The sequence below is a fragment of the Chrysemys picta genome, chromosome 2 (genome assembly GCF_011386835.1).
Source record: "Chrysemys picta bellii isolate R12L10 chromosome 2, ASM1138683v2, whole genome shotgun sequence".
In the NCBI taxonomy this organism is placed as follows: domain Eukaryota; kingdom Metazoa; phylum Chordata; order Testudines; family Emydidae; genus Chrysemys; species Chrysemys picta.
Genome location: NC_088792.1, coordinates 43,575,172 through 43,600,114, shown reverse-complemented (window position 1 = coordinate 43,600,114; position 24,943 = coordinate 43,575,172). Strand labels below are relative to the sequence as shown.

General features: G+C 41.3%; 2 protein-coding genes across 5 annotated transcripts in view; one reads left to right on the top strand and one right to left on the bottom strand.

The window, feature by feature from the left end:
• The first annotated feature begins 6 nt into the window (after window positions 1-6).
• Window positions 7-11,246, top strand: OLAH (oleoyl-ACP hydrolase). 2 transcript variants are annotated; one of them, XM_065586943.1, is made up of 7 exons: window positions 7-131; window positions 1,093-1,223; window positions 2,992-3,130; window positions 6,273-6,372; window positions 6,893-7,062; window positions 7,448-7,530; window positions 7,760-11,246. In XM_065586943.1, the coding sequence occupies exons 2-7, from the start codon at window positions 1,094-1,096 to the stop codon at window positions 7,891-7,893; spliced, it is 756 nt and encodes a 251-aa protein (XP_065443015.1). In that variant the 5' UTR covers window positions 7-131; window position 1,093; the 3' UTR covers window positions 7,894-11,246. The 2 variants fall into 2 exon arrangements, with proteins under 2 accessions (XP_065443015.1, XP_065443014.1); XM_065586942.1 differs by lacking the exon at window positions 7-131 and adding an exon at window positions 334-378.
• Window positions 7,887-24,943, bottom strand: part of LOC101943464 (acyl-CoA-binding protein homolog) — a 32,748-nt gene continuing 15,691 nt past the window's right edge. Inside the window, exons 1-4 of one of the 3 annotated variants that reach the window (XM_008177644.4) lie at window positions 23,270-23,827; window positions 9,583-9,700; window positions 9,359-9,421; window positions 7,887-9,271 (exon numbers count right to left, since the gene is read on the bottom strand). In XM_008177644.4, coding sequence (XP_008175866.1) covers window positions 9,198-9,271; window positions 9,359-9,421; window positions 9,583-9,700; window positions 23,270-23,281 — 267 coding nt within the window. In that variant the 5' untranslated portion in view covers window positions 23,282-23,827 and the 3' untranslated portion in view covers window positions 7,887-9,197. Of the gene's footprint in view, window positions 9,272-9,358; window positions 9,422-9,582; window positions 9,740-23,269; window positions 23,828-24,943 lie in introns of those variants that run through there. The other 2 variants (XM_065586941.1, XR_010599130.1) reach the window with 2 other exon arrangements.

Sequence of the window (24,943 nt, the reverse complement as noted above, 5' to 3'; positions counted from 1 at the left end):
GGAACTGAGGTATCAAACTGGGAGAAGCAAATAACACACTGACAGAGCATTCCCCTTGTACACTATAACTAGTGCGCACCACCCTCACTACTAAACGGCAAGAGTAGAGACAAAGAAATCAGGCAACAAAAGTAAGAATTGTTCCTATGGTTTTTACACTCAGTGCTAAAACCAGCTAATTTACCTTCACAATAATACAGGAAATACTCATAACAAATATTCTTCCAAGTTGTGCATAGTTGCAGGTTGATCAATGTGTCAGAGTGTAAGTTAATCTTTACTACCCTTTGGTATTTGCTAAGCATATATACCACAGGCCTGATCAGTAGACTTTGGACTGTGAAAGGTGATGGATGTGCTTGCTTTCCCTTCAATACGGTAGGGAAATAAACAAACAATTGTTGTCACTCGCTGTAGTTATTAATCTTCATATTCATTCATTAGCTGAGACTTGCAATTGTTATTTTAGAGCAATCATCAACCACTGAACAAAGGTTATAAAGCTGGTCAATGGGCCAACTAGTAGAAATGATTAAACCAAAACTTTTTCCACTTTCATCTTGTTATCAAGACCTGGAATAGAAAACATTACCTTTGTTGCTTTTTTCCCCCAGGGGCCTGAGAGGAAAAAATATGGTGATGTTGATTTCACTTCTACTAGAGGCTAATCTGTATCCATCACTAAAAAATGGAAGCTTGCAAATGTATTGATTTGGGCTTTCAAATAATGGTTCAGGGATTCCAGTTTGGATTTCCAATTTGTATTGATGTGATTTTTCTTTTTTTACCAATGCTACAGGTTATTTTAATAGGACACAACTTCCTGTAAAAATAGGCAGTTGAGAAATTAAGATGGTCTTCTCCTCTCCCTTGCACTTTGACAAGTGCTTTAGGATCAGCCTGCTGGAATTTTTTTGAAAAAAATAAAAGGACTTTTTTTTTTTCAATAGGCTGGTGACACAGTGCTAGCAGTTTTGACAATAGAAACTATTGGCCTGTTTCGAACTAAATGAAGTCTAGAACCACAGTCTTTAATTTAAATAAAAAACCAAACAGAACAAATGAATGAGATTTCTTTTTGTCTTCCTCAAGAATGGAGAAGGTTGTTGCTTGTCTATACAGAAGGCCTAACGCACTTTATAGGCTGATTTGCTTCCCCTGGGCTGGAAGTGGCGCTACCCATTTTGCAAAATGGGGCAAACTCTTTGACAACTCAATAGAAGGTCAGTAATTTTTGTGTATGACAAGTACAATTTAATAACGATGGGCCATCTAGACAGGATACTAACATGCAGAGTAGTAAGATCTTAAACAGACTATTCTCAGCCCTAGTAAAGAGAGCTGAGTTATCTTTCTAATAATGTTCTTACCATGGCTCCCTCCTGCAAAGTGCTTAATACCTCCATTGGGATGTTGAGTTCCCTCAACTCCTATGCCACTGCAAAGCAGGTCCCAAGTTCCTGGGTTCAAAACATGAATATATCTACCTTCAAATAAATTTCTTTCTCAAAGCTAAAACAGGCTTGACTCTTTTAGAAACAGATCTGTTAAATGGGTCAGCAATACAGTAACATGTTTGGTTATATTTTTAAAAATGTACATGCAGCAAAAATGCTCAAAAAGGATATTTAAAAATTCATTTCAGTATGCTGGGAAGCTACAGACCCTTTTCCTGTGCAGAATGAATTGAAGTTAGCTAAACTTCTCTGCATGATTCTACATTCCCTGTATCAAAACCAATGTCACACAATGGCTTTGTAACAGTAAAATGGCATTTAGTTACAGAGTGAAGTAATTCCCATGGCTATCACGTTGTATCAGCTCTGGAAAAGGTTCATACTTGCACTTTTTGAAGGGGAGAAGCCATGGCTATTTTCCAGACCTTTCACAAAGAAAAGAGAATAATCTGGCATTACACGAGAGCATTAGCATTGAAATAAAACCAGTCCCCTGAACGCTGAATACCTCCAGTGAATTGCTGTGCCAGTCACATCCAATTTTCCTTGAAGTAAAAAAAAGTCTTCTGTTTAGACGGAAATACTTCCAGAAAAGCTACTGGGAGAGGGGGGCCTCAGAACAATTGCAACTACTGTTGAGTAAAATTCAGAGAGCAGCATGCGCTTTCAGAACTGTCTTAACTTTGCTCAAAAAAGTTATAAAAGGCCTGACCCTATATTTTTGTCCTGCTACCTATTGTATTATGTGGTGGCTTATTTTAAGTACAATACTTTTTGCTTCTTGGTGTGTGTGACCCCTCCTGCTTCCATGTGACCTTTGAAAGACACGTCCTATGAAAAGGAGAATGAAAAAAACAGTAACATATTTTTACAATTTAACCCATTGTTCAGTTGCCCAGTACAACAGTGGGGTAAAAATCCAGGGATGGTCCTTTGAAGACCAAGCTTCTGAAAGGAATATACAACCATGTCAATAAATATCACGATTCCAAGTTCTACTATGGGTAATAAGTGAAAAGCCTTCAAAGAAAAAAAGATTGCAGTAAAGGGTGTGCAAAAGAGTTACCAATAGAGTTTAGGATTCTAGCGAGACGGTATTTTATAGAGAACATTCATACTAGTTTTTCTTCAACTAAAATGCTGATTATTATTTATATTACAATAATACCTAGAAGCCCCACCTAAGATCAGGGGCCCATGTGCTAGGGTGCTGTCAAGACTCCTAGTAAGAGACAGTCCCTGTCCAAAGATCTTACAATCCAAATAAACTGGACAAATAATAGTTGGGAATAAAAATATTAATACCAAGCTCTTGAGTGAAGCCCATGCTGCCCTTTACATTTCGACCACAGAGTTAAAACTTCACCTAATCATTATCATCACTAATGTAAAAACCTACCTTTATGTAACTGGCTGTTAATATTTGCTTTCTGCAGAATAAATAAAAACTGTGTGGTTAATTTCTGTTTTGGTAATCTAAAGGCATGAATTTTAGAGTGACCTGAAATGACCATAATTTTCTTTTCCCCTCTAGTGTATTCTGTAAGTCTTCCTGGAAGAGACTCTCGTGTTAATGAACCTTTTGCAAAAGACATGAAAACTATCGTTAATGACATTACTAGTGTTTTGCTTCAAGACTTGCAAGAGAAACCTTTTGCATTTTTTGGTCACAGGTAAAAAAAATCTTTTTAAATATGTGGCAAAGGAGCCTAAAATCTGTGGCTGGATACTTTATCTACACTGGCACTTTTGTTCTTAAAACTTTTGTCACGCGGGGGTGTGAAAAAACAACAAAAGTTTACCGAAGAAAAGCACTGGTGTGGACGGCGCTTTGTCGGCGGGAGCCACGCTCCCAGCGATGAAACTACTGCCCCTCGTCGGAGGTGGTTTTATTTTGATAAAGCTCAGGTACACAGTGCACCTTACAACGGCGTAGCTACGTGGCACACCAGCGCCCTTGTAAGCTGCACAGCGTAGACAGTGACTTACTTAGCTCTTTCCCCCAAGGCAGAGTGCTGGACTGGCTGAAACAGAATCATAGGGAAGATCAACACTACAAGTGCTACAGCAGCACATTTGTAGACACTAGAGCTATGAAAGAGTTTTTTCCATTGTGACTGATATTCAATTTGTGATCCACTATAACCCCCAGATCCTTTTCTGGAGTACTACCATCTAGCCAGTTATTCTCTATTATGTATTAGTTCATTATCCTGTTGTTGAAACTAAGTATTGTGCTTAGTTATTACCTAGACTCTGACCTCCCTTTTTTTATAAGGAATGGTGGCTAAACTGGGTCTACTTCATGAGCATATGCCTGGAAGGAGACTATTTGATATATACCAATCCAGTTGGGGCTGTGGTATAGCCAAGTGGTATGTAGTGTCTGCCATTTCTGTGAAACAGTCTGATATTACCAGTAGAAAAATCTGCTGGGTACTTTTGAAACCATCAACTGCAAGGAGCTGTTTGTCCTACTAGGATAGTTCCAGAGTAGATCTACTTGCTGATGTGGAGCTTGGGTGATTACACACCTATCCTGAAATCACTTCTATATGGATTCTAGTGGTGATCATGTGTCATCTTTGTTGTTCAGTGTACAAGTGGAGCCACTCAGAGAACTGATATGATACCCACCCTGAGATATCTGCAGTATGCCCAGATCTACATGACTGTGTCCCTGCAACAGAGCAGTGCCTTTCCTGCCTAGCTGAATTTGCAAGGATGGCTGTGGGACAGGTGGATGAGGCTCAGTGCAGATAAGACTGAGCTATTGCTTCTGGATAGTGGAAAACTTTTGGGGCATATTTCTTCCCCAGTAGCTCTCCTCTCTCTTACTGGGATTTACAGAACTGGATTCATGATTGAGCAGTCAGTTATGACCATAAGTGGAATATGGAGGCCCAAGTGGCTTTTTCCATTTTCAAAATATTGGACGTTTACTTGTTCTGAATGGAGATCTCTCCATAGTAATCCACACCTTTGTGTTTTACTGCAATGAATTGCTTTGGGATATCCTTAAGAACATAAGAAAGGCCGTACCGGGTCAGACCAAAGGTCCAGCTAGCCCAGTATCCTGTCTACCAACAGTGGCCAATGCCAGGTGCCCCAGAGGGAGTGAACCTAACAGGCAATGATCAAGTGATCTCTCTCCTGCCATCCATCTCCATCCTCTGACAGACAGAGGCTAGGGACACCATTCCTTACCCGTCCTGGCTAATAGCCATTAATGGACTTAACCACCATGAATTTATCCAGTTCTCTTTTAAACTCTGTTATAGTCCTAGCCTTCACAACCTTCTCAGGTAAGGAGTTCCACAAGTTGACTGTGCGCTGCGTGAAGAAGAACTTCCTTTTATTTGTTTTAAACCTGCTGCCTATTAATTTCATTTGATGATCCCTAGTTCTTGTATTATGGGAATGAGTAAATAACTTTTTCTTATCCTCTTTTTCCACCTCACTCATGATTTTATATACCTCTATCATATCCCCCCTTAGTCTCCTCTTTTCCAAGCTGAAGAGTCCTAGCCTCTTTAATCTCTCCTCATATGGGACCCGTTCCAAACCCTTAATCATTTTAGTTGCCCTTTTATGAACCTTTTCTAGTGCCAGTATATCTTTTTTGAGATGAGGAGACCACATCTGTACACAGTATTCGAAATGAGGGCGTACCATTGATTTATATAAGGGCAATAATATATTCTCAGTCTTATTCTCTATCCTCTTTCCTTGAAAGCCAACTGTCAGCTAGTACATATTACAGAGCTTATGCCTGTCAAAGCACGTATAACATAAAGCCTTAACTAATAAATGACCACTCTCTGGGCGGCACAGTGTTTGGCCTTATCACCGAGAGTGACATGTGAAACAAACAAAATTGGAACTGCTCACTGTCTCACCCTGCAGGCCAGATCCTCTGCTGGTGTACATCGGCACAGTTCCATTGAGGCAGAGTACTTTCAGTCAACAACCTGTCTGTAGAATGCCTGCCACACTACATGCCAAAGTACATCAGTGGCACTGATGTGGGGGGATAAGTTATGCCACTTCTGAGATCTGTTTGCTTATGGCCATGATCTCTCTCTGGTATTTATATGGCCCCCTCATTGTAGAACTTCATAATCTTTATTGTATTCAACCTCACAATACCCCTGTGAGTCAGGGAAGTGCTACTAGCCCCATTTTACAGAGAGGGAATGAACACACAGAGAGACTAAATGACTAGGTCAAGGTCATGATGTAAGTCTGTGGCAGAGCAGGGACTTGCGCTCAGGCTAAGCTAGTGCCTTAACCACTGGACCATCCTTTCTCTGTTGCTTTTTTGAAATTCTTGTTGTTTATGTATATCGGTCAGGGTTAGAACCTTTCAGGTACAGATACCTTCTAAATAAGTGTATTAGTGTAATAATTGTTACTTAGATTATGACTGTTTACTCCTAATAGTAATGTTGCTGCTTACACTAATAATGGAAGAGCAAATGGCTTTTGAAGGTTACTTAGTTTTCAAGGAATATTCAAAACATTCATTCATACTGAAAGCAAAGTGGAACCGTGAAAGAAGCAAAAGTGCTGTACTAGGTCTGATCCGCAATCTGATTTCTCTTTTACATGTGAATTGACTAACATCATTACTCTTTAAAGTTACTTCTCGGAATTCGAGACCTATAACACACTGCTCCAAGGTACCATTTTATGGTTTCTAAGAATGTTTACCACAGTAATTGCACCTTACTAGAGTTGGGATTCGAACTGTGTTTAAATGTGTCCTGCAAGATACGTTTAATCAGATTAATTTGGCTTCTCTTTTAAATGCAGTTTTGGATCATATGTTAGTTTTGCAGTTGCAGTACACTTGAAAAAAAAATATGGACTACAACCAGAGCATCTTTTTATATCAAGCGCAGGTGCCCCACATGTAAGTGATATAATCTTTGATAATATGAAATAAAATAGCACTTAGCTATACAACTATCATGTATAAATTACTTGCTTTGGCTTTCTGATAAAGACATTATTTTGGTAGTTTGGTTTCAGGATTTAGAATAAAAAATTCACACCAAAAATTGAATAGCTTTTATATTTCTGTCTCCCTCACAAGCTACATTTTCAGAAACTATTGTCTAGCAGCAAGAGACAGACACAAAGCTTTAGCAATACCTTTTGTTATAGTCCACTTAATAACCACTACAGCGTGTTCTATAGAAGTGTTAGGGCAGCCTCTTTTCCACTCCAAGATTATCATCTCTATAAAGATTATGTGACTTCTGAAACCAACCAGCTGCTAAATCATAATGCAACTATTATATTGGGGACAGGGGAAAACACTACAGGTTAGATGTTCTTTAAGCTTCTTTCCTAAGACTTAAATCTTTTAGAGACAGTTGTTTACAGTGTATTTTATGAAACACCTAATATATTTTATATGATGCTTTCAGACAACATGTTGTTATCCTCTCCACACGGTAAAAGACCAGGACGAAGAAGAAATTATCAAAGGGATACAGTCTCTTGGAGGTACTCCTCCTGACTTTCTACAGAACAAAAATGTTATGAAACACTTCATTCCTGCATTAAGAGCAGATCTTGCAGTTGTTCAGGCCTTTCTGTAAGTAGTACAGTTTTACAATATATTCTGAGACTAGGACTATTCATTCATAGTCTAAAAGAGAACATTCACCTGTATTGAGACCTATCACACAAGGCTCTCCCATTTTTGTCCCTGAATCTTTGTTTCCATGATAAAAGCATTTGTGTAATAGAAACAACAGCATAATTAAAGATCCAGCCTAGAATTTTAAAGGTAGAACAACTCCTTCTCCTTCAGTTCTTCCCCATCCCATTTATAGTAAGTAAATAGTAGGTTGCATTCTGTACTAAAGAGTACATTGGCAAAGTGTTTTATTATGTTTTAGAGGGGGAAGAAAAAGATATTTTGTGTGTGGAGGGGGAACCTAGAGTGGAAAGATTCAAGTTCTCCTTTATGTTCACAGCTCTGAGGAACTGGTAATGGATGGTCTCTCTTGTGACCTTACATGCTTTGGTGGGTCTGAAGATTTGCCATTTGATTTAGAAGGTAACTAGTAGCGTGCTTTGCCTTTAATATTTAGCTACACTTCTGTTGAATCAGATTAATGAGCAGCTCTGTCCATAATCTCATGGAAATATAAAGGATTCTTGCAGTATATGAGCCAGAATGATTCATAAGGAATTAGAAAGATTTCAATAATCTTGAAACAAGTTATGTAAAACAATTACACAAGCTGATATTTCTCTCATGCTTTACATATTTAATTCTCTTTCAGCATGGAAGGATGTAACAAGTGGAGATACCAGTATTCACAAGCTTCCTGGAGGACACTTTTATCTGCTGGACCCTGCTAATGAAATTTTCATGGCAGACTATATGACAAAATGTATAGAAACTGTTGATCTCTGAGTATATGTCTTTTATTTTGCTGGGAGAGGGGTCAAAGATTAGTCCTAAGCAGTAAATAATACAAAACATTTTCTATACAACTTTACAACTACCACAGAGGCAAGGTAAGCAACTTTCTGTAGTAACAGGGCTAACAGTTGATGTATTAATACAGGTGCATCCTACAGCCAAAGGTTTCTCCAGGATATAATTTATGATGATACTTAGGAAAATTCTGATTCTTAAAAATAAACAGCCAGTACATTAATTTGCTTACCTGTGGTGGTTAGAGTTTGGGGCTGGTGGGAGGATAGTAGGCTAAAAGCATTGCAAAGGTAGTATGTCGGGCTTCAGTGGCTTCCCTCTGCCTTTACCATAGCTTAATCTGGCCCAATAAAGCATCTAAGCAAGAATAAGCTCTGTGGGGGTGGGAGGGACCCAAAGTTATTTCCATTTAAAATGTAGTTTTTCTACACCCGCATTTCTATGACTGTAATAGGGCTGGTCTACACTGGGGGTGGGGGGGGAAGGAGAGAAATCGATCTAAGATACGCAACTTCAGCTACGAAAATAGCATAGCTGAAGTCGACATATCTTAGATCGAATTAAAATTACTTGCTTCATGTCCTCGCGGTGCAGCTTCGTTGACTCCGCTTTCGCCTCTCGCCATGGTGGAGTTCCGGAGTCGACGGCAGAGCGATTGGGGATCGATTTATCGCGTCTACACTACACGCGATAAATCGATCCCCGATAGATCGATCGCTACCCGCCGATCCAGCAGGTAGTGTAGACATACACTAACAGAAGGGAGATATATTTGCGCAAGTATATTTATCCATTATTGGATTCAGGAAGTAACTAATGTTTCCTTTAAATCGGCACTCTTTGAGACCTCATTAGCCTGACTCAGCTATCTTAAAAACTACTCTTCTTTTTCTTTCTTTTTAAATCCCCCTCCCTGTATCCCATTACATCTTTTGGGAAAAAAAGACAGGTAAGTAGTTTTGTCTTCAGAATTTACTTTGGCTGGATAGGAAGAGAAATGTGATCTTTCTGCTTCCTCAAAAAAAGGGAAAAAGAAGAGACCGTTTAAAACCTTAAATAAATCTTGTAGGTAAAAATGTATTTAAAATAAGTACAGTTAGTGTCTTAAGAAGTACAGTGCATGTGTAAATACTCCCTTGTAGGTAATTAACTCACGTTGGTAAATCTTAGTGTCAAACTAAACACGAAAATGTTAGTTTTGCATTTTTTTCCTCAAAAGAGTTAGCTGATTAGCTACTGAAAAGTTAATGAATTATTTATGGGAATTATTGTGGAATATTTTAGATCCCATATTTTTCTATCATCTCTCTTGCTTTAGAAATATAGGCAGTCATGGCGTCCTCCTTTGATAAACCTGCAAAGGAAAATAGTAGTCATTACCTTTCCTTATTTGGTATTCTATAACATTGATTACTTAGTGTAAACTTAATGGTAAAAACACCTTTTTTAAGGTTCCATGCTTCCCATTTGGCTTTGGCTTTCAGATCTAGCATTCCTGGACACTCTGACGAAAAAAAAAACAAAAAATTCCACAAACATTTGTCAGTTGTTATTATACCATTTTACCTAAAGATTGTTTAGTTTTAGTAAATGTACAGAATTAAATGTGTGTGTCGTGGTGGTGGTGGGGTTATGCACACACACACACACACATATATAAAGTACCAGTATCAATGTCTCCAACAGTAGACTGTTTGTAGAGTCCATATAGTTCCTTCAGCTCATCATCGCTTGGCCTCGTTTTTAATTTTTTTACATCTTCTGCAGCACTGTCGAAATCAGCCTGAAGGGGGCGGGGATCAAACAATGGAGTATTAGACATTTTAATCCCTATGTTGTATGCTTTAGCCTTTGTAGCATCCTCATAAATTTACTAATTGCTTCCCTGTCATCAGTGATACTTAAAGGTAAATGCCTCTCAATACTTCCCTAATCAAATTATACTTGGCCAGAAATTTGGCCAGCTTGGCTGATAAATCAACACTGTTAAAAGAAGCCAACACTCTCCTCCCAAATACATATTTTTACAGCTAAATAATTGGAGCCATATACAGCCTAAGTGGTGAAATGGAATGTCACAGGTATGATCATGCAAGCTGCTTATAAATTCTATGAACTATAGGTCGTTCATATCCAGAGTCTGAGTTGAGGGCAGGGATGCAGAGGAACTACCATGGTGGTGGTTGAAGCTTTCCCTGGGGGAGGCTAGCTCCCACTTCCGCCTGCGGCCCCACCCAACGCTCCACCCCTGCTCTGCTCCAGGCCCCGCCTCCATTTGGCCCCCCTCCCCACTTGGCTCCCCCTGCCACTGATTGCTGCCTTCTCCTCTCCTCCACCCTCTTCCCCTACGAGCCCCACCCCCCCACTACTCCTCACATCCCTCCTCTTCTCCATGCCCCCTCTCCACCGCGAGGCCCCTACTGCTCACAAGGAAGTGTTGAGCAGTGGGGGCTTTGTGGGGGGTGGAGTGCAGGAGAGGAGGGACTCAGCCAGGCAGCGGCGGGCGGTGGGGGCCTCGAGGAAGGGGCAGAGCAGGGACGGAAAGAGGCGGAGCGCAGGCGGGGCCACCATGGCCCAGGTGTCTGGTGGCAGGGCAGCAGCGTCTGCACCAGGGAAGGCTTAGCCTCCTCTGGCCTATTATACCCCCAGCTTATGGAAACTGCATCCAAGAAGTAGTCCCTGGAGCTGTAAAGCCCTTTGAAAAGATGCTGAGTACACTCCCACTTTGTTTTCAATTCTCTGTTGCCAGTGCAACTGTGTGTGCATGCATGACAGTGGTGACAATACTGTATATTGGGGGTTAATGCAACAGTCAGTCTAACTGATGCATCACCCCTATATGCCAGAAGTGCAAGGACACATTGTAGCTACCCATTACATGAACACAAAGGGGGCGATTTGGGTTTGAAAGTCTCTTTTCATCTTCATCACACTGAGCTAGCTGCTCTCTGTCCCTATGTTACTGGTCCCAGTCAAGTCCTTAGTGCAGAGTTCTCTACCCTTTTCCAAAACCACCTACATATCTTTCTGTGACCTCAGAGCTTCTGGTCCTTTGCACTGAGTTAGCCCTGAAGTCCAGCTAATGTAATTCACAGTCTGTTAGTTTCAATGTAAACCAAATACATAACTCTATATAACGATGCAAAATTACTACATGCATTTTTTTGAAAGTTTCATCCAAAGTTTGCTATATTTGCAAGAATGACATTGTAAAACACTGTAGGGTATATGTTATACATATGTTTAGTATTTGTAAATTAAAATGTATTCCCTACAAGTTTGTGCTATAATATGCTATGTATTCAATAAAGTCACACAGTGTTCCTTTAGCTGTCAATTTGACTTCTGTGGCTTGGTCTCATCAGCAGGGATTGGGGAGTTGCCTTATCATTCTACCCAAGCAGGATGCAACCATCTTCTCCATACTGGGTGTCGACTCTTCTTATTCAGGTGAGAACTTCTCTTGCAATGGGAGAAGTCAGCCCCACCCTCATATTTTAGAACCCACCCTAGCACATTTCTGTGTCTTAACCCTGAAACCGTCCTGGGCGAGTGACTGTACTGGCTGGAACAGGTCCCAGAAATAAACAACTAAGGAGCAACATCTGATGTTTTGTGCTTTTACTGTCACCTACTTGAGTGTTCTGTACTGTAGTCCCCATATGAACAAGGACTAAAAGAAACACAGATCACTGTGGCTAAAAATGAGGGGTAGGGAAATAGAAAAGAATTAACGAGAGGCTGGATTCTTGTCCCATTCTTTCCTTTCAAAGGACCCATCATGCGATCACAAAACTGAGCGCTCATCAACTTAACGAAGCATCAGCTGATGCTAGCACATTCGGGCAGTAACATCATGTAGAAATATGCAAGGACAGTTAGGTAGCTGCATTGCAGTGTTTGTCCACAGAGGCCTGGCCCCTTTCCACCTAGAGAGTTACTCTGCTTCCTGAGGTGGAAAGAACTTTTGATTTTTTTCTGGAAATGGATTTCTGGATGGATGGACTCCAAGAGGACAGAGTTCATCTTAGCTGGTACCTAGAAGACTGTTTTTGAGGAATCTGGAAAGTGGATGAGACAAACTTAGGGTATATTTACACTGCAATTAAAAACCCACGGCTGGCCTGTGCCAGATGACTCGGGCTCGTGGGGCTAATGCTAAGGGGCTGTTCAATTGTAGTGTAGAAGTTCAGGCACAGGCTGGAGCCTGCGCTCTAGCACCCTGTGAGGTGGGAGGGTCCCAGAGCTCGGGCTGCATCTGAGCACTAATCTACACCGGGTAATATGGTACTTTTTATTATTTGGGGGAGGGGCAGGGCCAGTGCTACTTAGGCCAACTAGGCGGTTGCCTAGGGGCCAAGATTTGGGGGTCCCAAAAAGCAGCGCCCCCAATTTTTTTTTTTTTTTTAATAGCGGCCACTGCGCGGAGAGGAAGTCTGAGCCGCGGAGAGGAAGTCTGAGCCAATGGCAGGCAGCCCAGGGGAACCCCCGGGTCAGAGCTACCACACAGATCCTCAGGGTGGGGAGCTGCCGTGGGGGGTGCCTCAGGGCGGGTGTGGGGGGAGCTGCTGCACGGCTCCCCGGGCCGGGGGGGGAGCTGCCACGGGGGTGGGGGGGGGGCGCCTCAGGGCAGGGGAGGGGAGCTGCCGCGGGGGGCATTTTTGACTAGGTCACACAGGCAGGAGCGGTCAGAGATGCGGTTTTAACCCTGTGGTGTGTAGTTGTGCAAACTTCTGATTTGAAGTTATGGTTTCATACCCAATAGGAATCAAGTTGGATCAGTGCATTTAAATTTACTTCTAAATTTAGACACTTGGACACAAATCTCTGTGAAAGGGTGGGGTTTGTTTTTTTTTACATCTAATCCTCAAGTGCTTTGTATTGGTTGAACGTTCTACCCTAACTCTCCTAAAAGGATAAGAAAGTGGACACAATAGACTCACTGATAGCTTCTGCTGAACTGCCATATGTACCATTGACATCAACCGTCATTATTCTAGCCCTCTTTAAAATGTTAATTGAGACATGCTTGTTCTGACACTGGTCACACTTAGGCAAAACAGTGAGCTGGCCAAATTTGCAGATGATACAAAACTACTCAAGATAGTTAAATCCAAAGTTGACTGCAAAGAGTTAGAAAGGGCTCTCACAAAACTGGGTGACTGCGGAACAAAATGGCAGCTGAAATTCAATGTTGATAAATGCAAAGTAATGCACATAGGAAAACATAATCCCAACTATACATACAAAATGATGAGGGTCTAACTTAGCTGTTACCACTCAAGACAGAGATCTTAGAGTCATCTTGGATAGTTCTCTGAAAACATTCACTCAATGTGCAGCGGCAGTCAAAAAAAGCTAACAATGTTAGTAAACATTAGGAAAGAGATAGTAAAGCAGAAAATATCATAAATATATGATATATATAAATCCATAATATAACCACACCTTGATTACCTTCTATACAAGAAGGAACTAAAAAGACTGGAACTGTTCAGTTTAGAAGAGAGCCAACGCAGAGGGGTGGAAGGGTATATGATAGAAGTCTATAAAATCATGAATGGTATGGAGAAAGTAAATAAGGCAGTGTTATTTACCCCTTCACATAACACAAGAACGAGGATGTTACTTGATTAAATTAATGGGCAGGAGGTTTAAAACAGACAAAAGGAAGTATTTCTGTACATAATGCAAAGTCAACTCATTGCCATGGAATGTTGTGAAGGCCAAAACCATAACTGGGTTCAAAAAAGAACTAGATAAATTCATGGAGGGTAGGTCCATCAATGGCTATTAACCAAGGTGGCCAGGGATGCAATCCATGCTCTGGATGTCCCTCACTTGCAGTGGCCAGAAGCTGGGACCGCAGGACAAGGAATGGCTCTCTTGATAATTGCCCTGTTCATTCCCTCTGAATCATCTGGCACTGGCCAACCATGGTAGCCGGATACAGGGATAGATGGACCATTGGGCTGTCCCACTATGGCCATTCTTATTTTCTTAACTATATAACAGCAATAATGTGTAGGGGAGCGTAGGAGAGGACCACAGTCTGCTGATTACCTGTTCCTGGAGTCTCAAGATCAAAGGCCCAAGCTCTGTAAAGGAAAGACTAACCCATTCATGCAGGTGCTACTTCTGAACTGAGGCCGTTATGAACTTGTAAACACAAAAAAAAAACAACCAACCAAACAAACAAACAAAAAAGCCAATGTTTTGTGGGATTTGAAGGACTGATTCCTACCAGAGCTCTTGTTGGAGCTGGATGTAATCCCTGGTAAATTTATTAGCATGCATGTAGATTCTTTTAATGTTTTAAATGTTTTCTATGTAATGCTTTCACCTTAAGAATGAATGTACTTGCTTATAAGTAGCTATGTGGTAATTATAACTGAGGGTAATTACAACTGTTCATAGTCTTTGGAGAGAAAACAAAGCGCAGATGTTGGCTTGTTTAGGCAGTGTGGCTTGCTGAGGCTTGGTCTACACTACCCCCCTAATTCGAACTAAGGTACGCAACTTCAGCTACGTGAATAACGTAGCTGAAGTCGAAGTACCTTAGTTCGAACTTACCTTGGTCCACACTGGGCAGGCAGGCTCCCCCGTCGACTCCGCGGTACTCCTCTCGCCGAGCTGGAGTACCGCAGTCGACGGCAAGCACTTCCGGGTTCGACTTATCGCGTCCAGACTAGACGCGATAAGTCGAACCCAGAACTTCGATTTCCAGCCGTCGAACTAGCTGGTAAGTGTAGCCAAGGCCTGAGGAACTCACAATGTAGGAAACTGCAGCCTCAAAAAATCCCACTCCGGAGGGAGAGAGATATGGGACTTTGCCCAAGAGAGGTAACATCAGGGGAACTGGGTGCCTAGAGTGGGTGCCCTCGGTGGACCACATGGGGGGATGCAGATGCAGTTGCCCTGAACTGTGCTACATAGAATGTGATTTTTGTAGAGTTATTGCATTAAATTCTATATCAGCAGGGAGTGAAATGATTTATATATTTTAACTCAGTGATTTATTTAATGTGAAAGTGCACCAAGTAAACAGATTTTATTTTGGTGGCATAAGTTGTGGTGAAGGGAAAGTACATGGTTTTCTTAGAATAATAAGTTAGCAGAGTATGCTATACCTAACTTGGGCAAAAATTATGTCTCCAAATACAGCCTCATCAGGCTCCAGAATACATAGGAAACCTGTATTTCTAGTGTTAAAATAATTATACCCATGTGATCTTTTCTTACTGTCAAAGCTAAATATGTGTTGCCTTTCAGTATGTTCTGAATGTTAACTGAAAACTGTAAATTCAGTGTTCTCGAGGGAGTTAAATTGACAATGAAAACTGCTTTAAGTTGACTATGGCTCGATTAAGAGTTAAAAGTGACTTGCAAAGAGGGGAAAATGTACTTATGGCTTTTTTGTTTATTTCTGAGGTGTGACAGTCTATACCGTCACATGAGGTATAAAGCAAGTATGAATATTTTGTTGTGCAAAGGTCAGGGGGGAAGGTCAGGAGGGGAGGAAGGTGGTGTTTAGAAACACCAGGTATGATTACTTGTTTTGCCGAAAGGCTAGAAAAGTAAAGTGCAAGCTTTCTCAACTCTCAGGGGTGGAGTTGCTGAGTATTTCATAAAGAATTTTCCTCCCAAGTTTTTATCAGGTGTTTGGGCGTTGTTGTTTTTTTTAAACATAATTAAGCCTCAATTCTGAACTGCAGCCAAGATGAGCTCAACATTTTCACCAGGACTACCAGGTGAAAGTTATAATCTACATTGCTATCGGTCCTATAGTTTAAGTGCACAATTTGGAGTAAGTGAGATCACACTAGTTACATGCTCCATTGTCAGAACTTGTACCTACTGTAGGGTCTCAAATGTAGCTTTCATGTGGGTTGCAGGCTGTATTTCCCTGGTGCTTGCCTTTGAAGACAAAGTACAATTTCTGATGGACTCTACACCCAGTCATACTGGTGGAACTTGTGGGCTACATCTCTGAGGTCTCATGAAAGTTACTGTTTAAAAAAAGAAGCTACATTAGCATCTTAATGATTCAGTATCAATTACAAAAAAAACTCAGGCCCAACCTAATTAAAATATACCCAGACTTAATAAGTTAAATAAAACAAGAAATTGTCAATAAACTTTCCATGACTAACCTTATATCTGCCCATCCTTTCCTGACCAACTAGGGAGAAACCCCTCCTCCCATCAGCTGCCTCATGAAAGAGACTTACATCTGCCCTGTTGCACATAGGCCTTGGCTACACTGGCGCTGTACAGCGCTACAACTTGCTGCGCACAGAGATGTGAAAACGCTCCCCCCCCGCCGAGTGCAGCGAGTACAGCGCTGTAAAGCGCCAGTGTGATCACTCGCAGCGCTGCCAGCTACTCCCCTCGGAGAGGTGGAGTACATACAGCGCTGTGAGAGCTCTCTCGCAGTGCTGGCGGAGCGACTACACTCACGCTTCACAGCGCTGCCGCGGTAACGCTGTGAATTCCCGAGTGTAGCCAAAGCCATATATAAATAAATGAGAAGAGTGGGGGTTGTTGTATAGCCAACACTACCTACCCTGGAAGCCTATACCAGGGCTGTATTAGGAAGGTGTATGAAGCATACTGTGAAGGGATGGAGCCACAATGTATACTGTAGATTAACACAAATTTGATCTATAATTGGAGGGAGGATATATGACCCATATTAGAATGGTGAACAGGTTACAGGGAGGTTTCCATCATGGCCATTTGGATAATGGATGGTGGCACCAAAGTGCATCTCTCTTGACTGTAGAGGTTACCTACATAATGGTGAGACAGGTGGCTTCCGGCTTGTGATTGAAGGGTGAAGTAAGGAGGAATCTCTGCTCTGGATGTGGCAGGTGGGTTTGCAGTTTAAAAGCTATTGCCCAGTATTCTCACTAACAGAAAGAGAAGATTTGTCTGGAATCTGAAAATATACAGATTATTTTAAAGCACTAAACTCTTTGGAGCAAGACCTACATCTCACTATATGTCTGGATAGCACCTAGATTTTGGGAACTTTTCTTTAAAAAAAAAGAACAGTTTAATTTAACTGGGATTCTAGTACTTTGACTATTCTTTATTATGCAGAAAGTCCCAGTATGCAGATCCAGATTAAACAGTTTGTACTTGGTGCACTTGCACAGGGCTCCCATTTTAAGGGGGCCTCCTAAACCCTTGATTTGGGTGGGTGGCATTGCTACCTAGCACATGGACTCACAGCGCCACTCTGGTTTGGGCCTGACACCCCTCCTTCATGATGGAGGGGTGGCTGGCCCACATTTGAGTGACTGGTGTTGCGACCTGGCGTGTGGAGTTGCCCCCAATTTCCGTAGTGCACTGGGACCCAAAATTCTTTAATCCAGTACTGCCAGTATATAAACTGATTTTTACTGAATTTCCCTGTGATGTTATTTACAGGGACGGGTCAAGTACTACAACAATAACTCATGTAGTGTCATCTGAAATGAAGGGGGAACAGTAACAGTAGTAGCATTTACATGTTTTATAAGATGCTTTAGAATGCAAGCATCAAAGTGCAGCTAGAAGCACCTCCAGTTATTTAACGCCTTGCCTTATTTAAACTAAATGCTAATACATTATACAGCACATTACTCATTCAAATCACTGTACCAACTTTAATCCGATGATGCCACTGTCGTACATGTACTAATCATTGATACAAGTCTTAAATTTATTTTAAGACAGTTTAACGTATTAGAGCAGGACAAATGGCCATTGTATTTACCACATAATGCAAAAGTTATTTCATCTATATCCTTTCCAAGATTTGTCTTATTTGTCCATGTTAAAATGAAACAAGTAACCATTGTTGACGTGAGATTTAATCAGGTAATAATCATCTACACTGAATTTAAGCAAAGAAGGGACAAAATAAATCTGTAGATTCTAATATTGGTCAGCAAGTGCTGACTTTAAAAATCTCATACTTGCTGACCAGATTTTAACAATTGGCACCATGGAACAAATTCATCCTTTGTGAAGTCATTGAAGTTTTGCCAGGGATGAAGATAGTCTTATTTATTTTTTTTAACCAGGGCCCAGCTGCTTCACAGCATTTACAGTGGGTAAAGGACAGAGATTTTGTGTCATTTAGTATTTCTTTGAATACTGAAGCTGCTGATCAGCAGATTAAGTAGAGGCAAGAAATGGTCCAACAAAACACAATTGAACTAGTTCTTTCTTTCTAAGTGCTTAGGCAGCACAATTTCTTAGACTAGCTGGCAGAACTTCAAAATGCTTGCAGCACAGATTGTCCTTGGGATCAGTTGCTAGGTTAATATGCAAGCTCCTCAGACACCACAAATGCTTGTTCCTAGTTCCATAAAAACAAACATGTAATTTCAAATTTGGCACGCTGATGAGATAAATAAGTCGTCTTTGCTTTATCCAGAAGTGACATGTTTGATAGTTTCCCTTTAAAAAAAAAAAAAAAAAAAGGTGGAGAAAAAAACCCTCAAGTACAATATAAACCCTTTTGATTGAACTGATGGTCTGTTCCATCCTGCATCTTCCCTAAATGTTAGCAATGGGAAAATCTATGGTAGAAAAGAGTGTACTAGTTATTAGCAGGGCTGGCCTTACCATGAAGTGAACTGAGGCGGCCGCCTCAGGTGCCAGACAGGGCGAGGGGGGGCGCTACAAGGACCCAGAGTGTAGAAAATTGTGTCTGCTGCTGTGCATATGTATTCTCACTGCTCTAGATGCACAGAGACAGTGGAGTGCTATGCTGGAGGAAGGAGGGCACAAGAGACATAACAGGAAGGCAGGAGAAAAGCTGAGAGGGAATAACAGAAAGCAGCAGGAGCTGCAAGGAGAGAGAGGAAGAGGAGCCTCTTAGGTACCTCTCTAGCACCCCCAGGAACCTGGACTGATTAACACCAGCTTCTCAGGGAGCTTCCTGTTTCCTGCTGCTTCCCTGAACCCACTTGAGGTCGAACAGACAATCAACTGAAGTAGTAGGAGCCAGTTAGGCCCTTAAGATGCTGATATCTTCCCTCACTCAGGCCCTGCTACCAGCCTGCTTATTTGTCCCCTTCAATTGAGTGTTAAGAGCCACTATAGCTGGCACAGAACAGCAGTCATGAGTGAAAGAAGAAAACGCCCCTCTGGGGCAGCATTCAGAAAAAGAAAGAAAGCAAAGGAAGCTTTTCTATCTACGCAGGAAGGAGTTCTCCTGAGATGCATAGACACAAATAGAACAGGAGTACTTGTGGCACCTTAGAGACTAACAAATTTATTAGAGCATTTATTTATTAGATACATAGACACAAATGTTCATGGTGAGTGGTGGGCAGATGCCTGATCTTCCAGTTAGTCAGAGTGCAGGTGACCTGGCAGCTACTGCAGCATCCATATCTCCATCTCAAATGGATGTAACCATGCACATTCCTGAAGAAAAGTGTAAATCAGAGAAGAGTGTGGTGGAGGCGCAAGAAACAGCTGCTGCGGAGTTTAGTTCCTTAAGTCTAGATGACCCGGTACTGTGGACCCACTTGAGCAGTAGCCTGAGGGACTTCCTTGTACTGCATAGGCCACAGCAAGTGAAAAACTTCATGTTCCCCAAAAGACGATGAAAATAGAAGTTTCCATCCAACACATTACTGGCGTGAAATCCCCAATGGTGACAAAGTGAAGAGGCCAGGGCTTATGTACTCAAAAACACAGAATGCTCCATACTGTTTTTGTTGCAAACTCTTCCAGTCTAATGTTCCAGCCACATTGGGTTCTACAGGAACAAGGACTGGAAAAATCTGGCTAGAAATCTGGCATGCCATGAGAAAGCAGCAAATCACCAGAGAGCATTCCATAGGTGGAAAGAGCTTGAGATGAGACGAAGGTTAAAGGCCACCATAGATGATCAGCATCAAGATGACATTGCATCAGAGTCTCTCTACTGGCAAAATGTTCTGAAAAGACTCATTGCCATTGTGAGAAAGTAATTCATAATACTTCTGTATTTGACAGCTAATCTTTTTCTTGATAGGCTTGGGGCTTTTCTTTCTTTCTTTTTTTTTTTTAAATGTTGTTCTTCATTCTTCTGTCAGAGCAATGCAAACACACATTAAATGGTCAAACAAGTACAGATTACAAGCCTAATCAGAGAATATCTAGTTCTCTGCATCTCCACTTCTCAAAGCGTTTTACAAAGGAGGTAAATATAATTACCCCCATTCCACAGATGGGGAAAGCAGGCACAGAGGAGTGAATTGACATGCCCAAGGTCACCCAGACAGTCAGCAGCAGAGCTGAGAACAGAACCTACATTGCTGGAGTCCCAATCCATTGTGCTATCAGTTAGGCCACACTGCTAAGCACCTACTGTTTGAGCGTAAGTGGGACATGCTCAGGTGGTTCTCTGCATAGTGCAGCATCAGACCGATGTAATGGAAAGTTTTTCAGGAATCATAAAAAGAGTTTTGCACACATGTAACTAAACATCATTCCTACAAAGCATAGACACCAATACTAAATATATTTTAAAATATTAACATTTATATATTACGTGACCAGTGTAAAAAAATTGCACCAATAACTGGATCTAAAATAAGGCCAGAAATAAATAGGAACTATGCATGCTCAGCATCTATGAAAAATCATTGACCCTACTTGTAAGCAGCTAAGTTTGAAAATTTTGGCCTAAATATATAAAAAAAAAAATTCACAAGGGAATTTACCTGTCTTTAAGGAAGTAAATCTGAGGGCCTAAACATCAAGCGTATTCCTTTTAAGGATAAAAATCTGTTTTTAAAAAAACATGCGCCAAAAAAAAAAAAAAAAGACCCCACAGACACAAATATGTATGGGATTCCAAGCACCGACAAAACTCTCAGACTGTACTTATATGTCCCCCATCACAGACATCTCTTGAGCACCATCCAAGCACTTAAAATAAAAATCGCATTTACCTAACTATTACAAATCAGACAAAGATACACACCAATGATAACACATCAACTGAATTGTCATATTTAGTTACTAGGACAAACAACAAGTGAAAATGTTCTATCTAGGTTCTTATACCATACCCAGCAGTATCATTAACTTGAATGGGCTTTGGATCAGGTCTCACAGTGCAGTGAGATTGTGCTTGGTATCAGACTTGTCAGAGGAGAGGGAACATCAAAATTAATTTGTGAAATTAAGTTAATATGTCTCTAAACGATCTTATACTGCATATAATCTTAGTTTACTGGGCTGCATATGCAAGTGTAAAAATAGACATTACGGGAATAGCATATCATGATATATGCAAAATGCATTCCCATCTGCAACAAGAACTGAATAGAAGGGAAGACTTAACCTGCATAAGACAGTTAAGTTTAATATAAACACACATTGTTTAGCTCTTCAGCACCCCCTACATAAGTCACTGTTCATGGAATGTTGCATAGGAGCTAGTTTCTTGTAAAACAGGGAAACTTTGAATCTAAAAATTTTAAGTGTCCCTTAAAAATATAGCTTATTTTAATCATGTATTGACTGAAATTCCTTCTGACTTCTCAAATTAGAAGCAGTAGAATTTTCTACCATAAGTAAACTTTATACATGTTTAAAACCACACATACACAAACCCGTTCACTAGACTTGAATGCACAAATTACTATTGCATCATCACCATGTCAGTTAAATGAGAGAGAAACCTAAGCTTAAATGGCTTCTTCGGTGTAAAGCAAAATGTCTGAAAGGATTTAGTTTCTCTCCTCCATTTATGCCGTGTTTCTGCGGTTTGCAAAACTGAATTCTTGGCTACTACGTTGCTCCCTCAATCTCTTGCCACTCCTCTCCAACTCGATTCTGAGACTCTTTATGGACATGATTAAGTTTTTCCCACATTGTATTATTGCTGTTTAAATGCTGAACTGAAATGGTTCCCGGCCAGAGTATTTGATCATTGTATAGAATGAGGGGCATTTTTTGTGTGGAGGTGGTTTATCATGTAATAAACGTGCAGTGTTTTACCCCAGCTAATCTCACTCAGGTTTGGTGTTTGTTTTTAAAATCTCAATGCTGACAAAAGTCTACAACAAAAGATACTCCAACTTTGCACATTCAAGGGTGAATTAAAAAGTAGAGAAACAAATTTAAGATCCTACTGGACATTTAACAAAACCTGGTTTGAACTAAAATTGGAGCGAGAGGTGGGATGTAGCTGTTCAGTTCCAAACCCCTTTGAGAAGGGTCTGAGTTTTGTTTGTGAAGTAACACACAAAAATCTCTGTGCTGTTAAACTATAGTCACACAGCAGCTCATGGCCCTTTGGAGATTAAGCTACCTCAGAGGAGATTAACCCTCTCTCTGGAGTGACGCTGCAGTTACTGGCAATATACTCCCAACATCTGAGTCACGCAGGAATTAGGAGACAGCTGCTATCACCTCCTCCTGGAAGCATCACTCACACCGCCACACTGCTCCTCCCTGCACAAAATAGACACCAACCCCTCAGAGAACAGGGCAATGGAACAGGCTGGGAATGAGCTTGCAAATCTTAAAACGGGAGAGATCATTTTAATGTGACTGCTGTGGAGAAAACTGGCTAAGTTGCTCACGATATAGACAAAAAAAAAAAAAAAAAAAAGAAGAAAGAAAAGTGCTGCTTCCACCTTGCTGCAAGGATTGAGGGCTCAAAACCAGCAACAGGGGCAACGCTTCAAATCCAACTCAGAGAGGAGGCAACTAGTTTCTCTAGCAGTCCATATGCAGTTGAACTTTGCCAGCAAAATGCATACAGCCTTCAACACAACCCCCCCTAGAAAATAATGCATGCACCCCCAAAAGAGCATCTACAATTAACTGGCCCCTCATGGCCCCAAAAATGTATGTACCAATAATCTAGATCCTGGGAAAAGTGCCCCTTTTTATTTCTGTATCAATCTAAATTAATTCATGAATTAACCCCACCCTCATAAAATAATGAATGCATCCTTCCAAAGGCAGGTACCCAATAATAGTGCCGCTACAACCACACACACTAAGAAAAATAATGCATATACCAATCAAAATGCATGCAGCCTTCAAAGCAGGTGCCCACCCATCCCCTGAACATTTTATGAACCAAATAGCAGACTCCAAAGAGGCAACCCTTTGCTCCCTGCAAAAATTCATGCACCAATTAAGCATCCTACACTAAAATAAATAAATTAAATTATTTGCTGTGCTGCAAGACAACCCAGATTATGCAATGATAATCCTTGCTGGCTTGTGCTGCCAGGGGTGGGCATTGCCCAGTGATGTTACAATACATCCCTATCCTTATCCCTTGCTCTCCTGCACTGAGCTTCTTTTTGCCTCACCTCGCAGCAGACCCCCTTCTTACCTGGAGAGTCATGATGATGATAACAGTGGCAGCAGACGCAGCAATGAATTAACTTCTCCCAGGGCAGAGATGCAGTGCTTATATGCTCAGTCCCTCCAGTCCTGCTCTGCAGCTCCAGTTATAGCCCCAGGCCACACAAAAGAGGCTGTACTTCGCTTTCCTCATTGGACCAGGACTGAAATGACATCAGTTCTCAGGACTTCTCCCCTCAGCAGGCGCCTGGGTTCTGTGTATGAGCTGAGACTGTCAGAACAGCAAAGCTAAAGCAGCTTGCTTACAGAAGGAGCTGGATGCAGAGAACAGCTGTTAACTACTCCTTTCTCCTTTGTGTCCCTCTCAAAGGATGCACTGGAACAAGGACGCCCTTGGCAACAAAGCCCAAATCTGTATCCTTTCTGAAATTCTTCATCAGAACGATAACTACAAATACACACTGGCTCATTTTTTATACTCCTGCGTGATGGGCTACTGGCAACAGGAAAAAGGACACTGCAGCATTTAACAAGTTATTTTGTGAAACCAACACTTCTGCCTTGCTGCCTGCTGTGAAACTGATTTGTATTAAAACCTCCATGTTTGCTGTTACACTTCGTGTGGCCCAAGGACCTCTTGTTGCCAACTGGCAAAGAGAACAAGGGTACGTGAGGGTTACAGCGATCCCCTGGGTCTGATATCTGCATACTAGTCTGCCAAAGAATGTCATGTAAGGTCTCAAATGTCACACTGGTCATCATAAGCATTGTGAGATGTATGTACGGAAAATATGTGAAGTGTTATGCATATATACTAAAAATTATGCTCCTTAGGTTTGTGAGTTAAGACAAGTCACCAAAAGGTGATCCATGTAGTCCTGGTAAGCAGTAGGAAAGAGATGATTATCTCACTCTGGCTGGTCATATGCAAATTATGTACTATATGATTCACAAAGCCCCCCACCCCCAGTTACAGTCTGAGCAAAATGCTAATCAATAGATTGCAGAGGTTGCAGGAAAAAACAACAGACAGGGTTATTCGATTTAGAAGTAAGACAACGAACTTTTGAAACTACATCTGGGATGCAGATGAACCCGCAGTTAGTTCTTCAGTCTGTGAGAACAAACTGACAGCCGAAGGGATCTCAACCAACCGGATTCAAAATGCTGGGAAAGGGGGAACCTATCTTGTAGGAGATAGGGAATTCCTTGTTAGTTAAGTTTAGGCTCAAGAAAGTGTGTTGTGTTTTGTTTTATATTTAACCATTTGTTTCCAATATTCTCACTATTACTTGAATCTCTGTTCTTTGATAAAAAAAATATTTGTTTCTTTTCACTTATATATATAAATGCTGAGTGTTAAGCACAGTGGGGAGCCTGAGTTGACTGTTGCATCCTGGCATGTACTGTTCCTTTGGGAGTAGCAAATCTGAGAGTGTTCAGAGGAACAGGGGCTGAGCACTCCAGAGAGACACTCAGAGGACTCAGGGAGGATGGGGAGGTTGGAGTGTGCCTATAGTTTATACAGAGAGCCAGGCCTGCAGAGGCCTGGAAAGTAGTACTTGTGCTGCCAGGGGCTGGTGGTTTCATGGAGCTGATTTGACAGCTGGCACAGACAGGACTTCCTCATGCTAAGGGCAGGTGGTGGCGAGGTGTCTCACAACCTGAATACCCCTGGGAAGCATCATCCTTCCCCTAACCT

Excerpts from the sequence above, each read along its gene's own strand:
- OLAH (XM_065586942.1), top strand. The coding sequence starts at position 350 with ATGGATGTGCTTGCTTTCCCTTCAATACG. Across the intron at positions 6,373-6,892 it reads CAAGCGCAGGTGCCCCACAT|ACAACATGTTGTTATCCTCT; the intron begins GTAAGTGATATA and ends TGATGCTTTCAG. Across the intron at positions 7,531-7,759 it reads TTTGCCATTTGATTTAGAAG|CATGGAAGGATGTAACAAGT; the intron begins GTAACTAGTAGC and ends ATTCTCTTTCAG.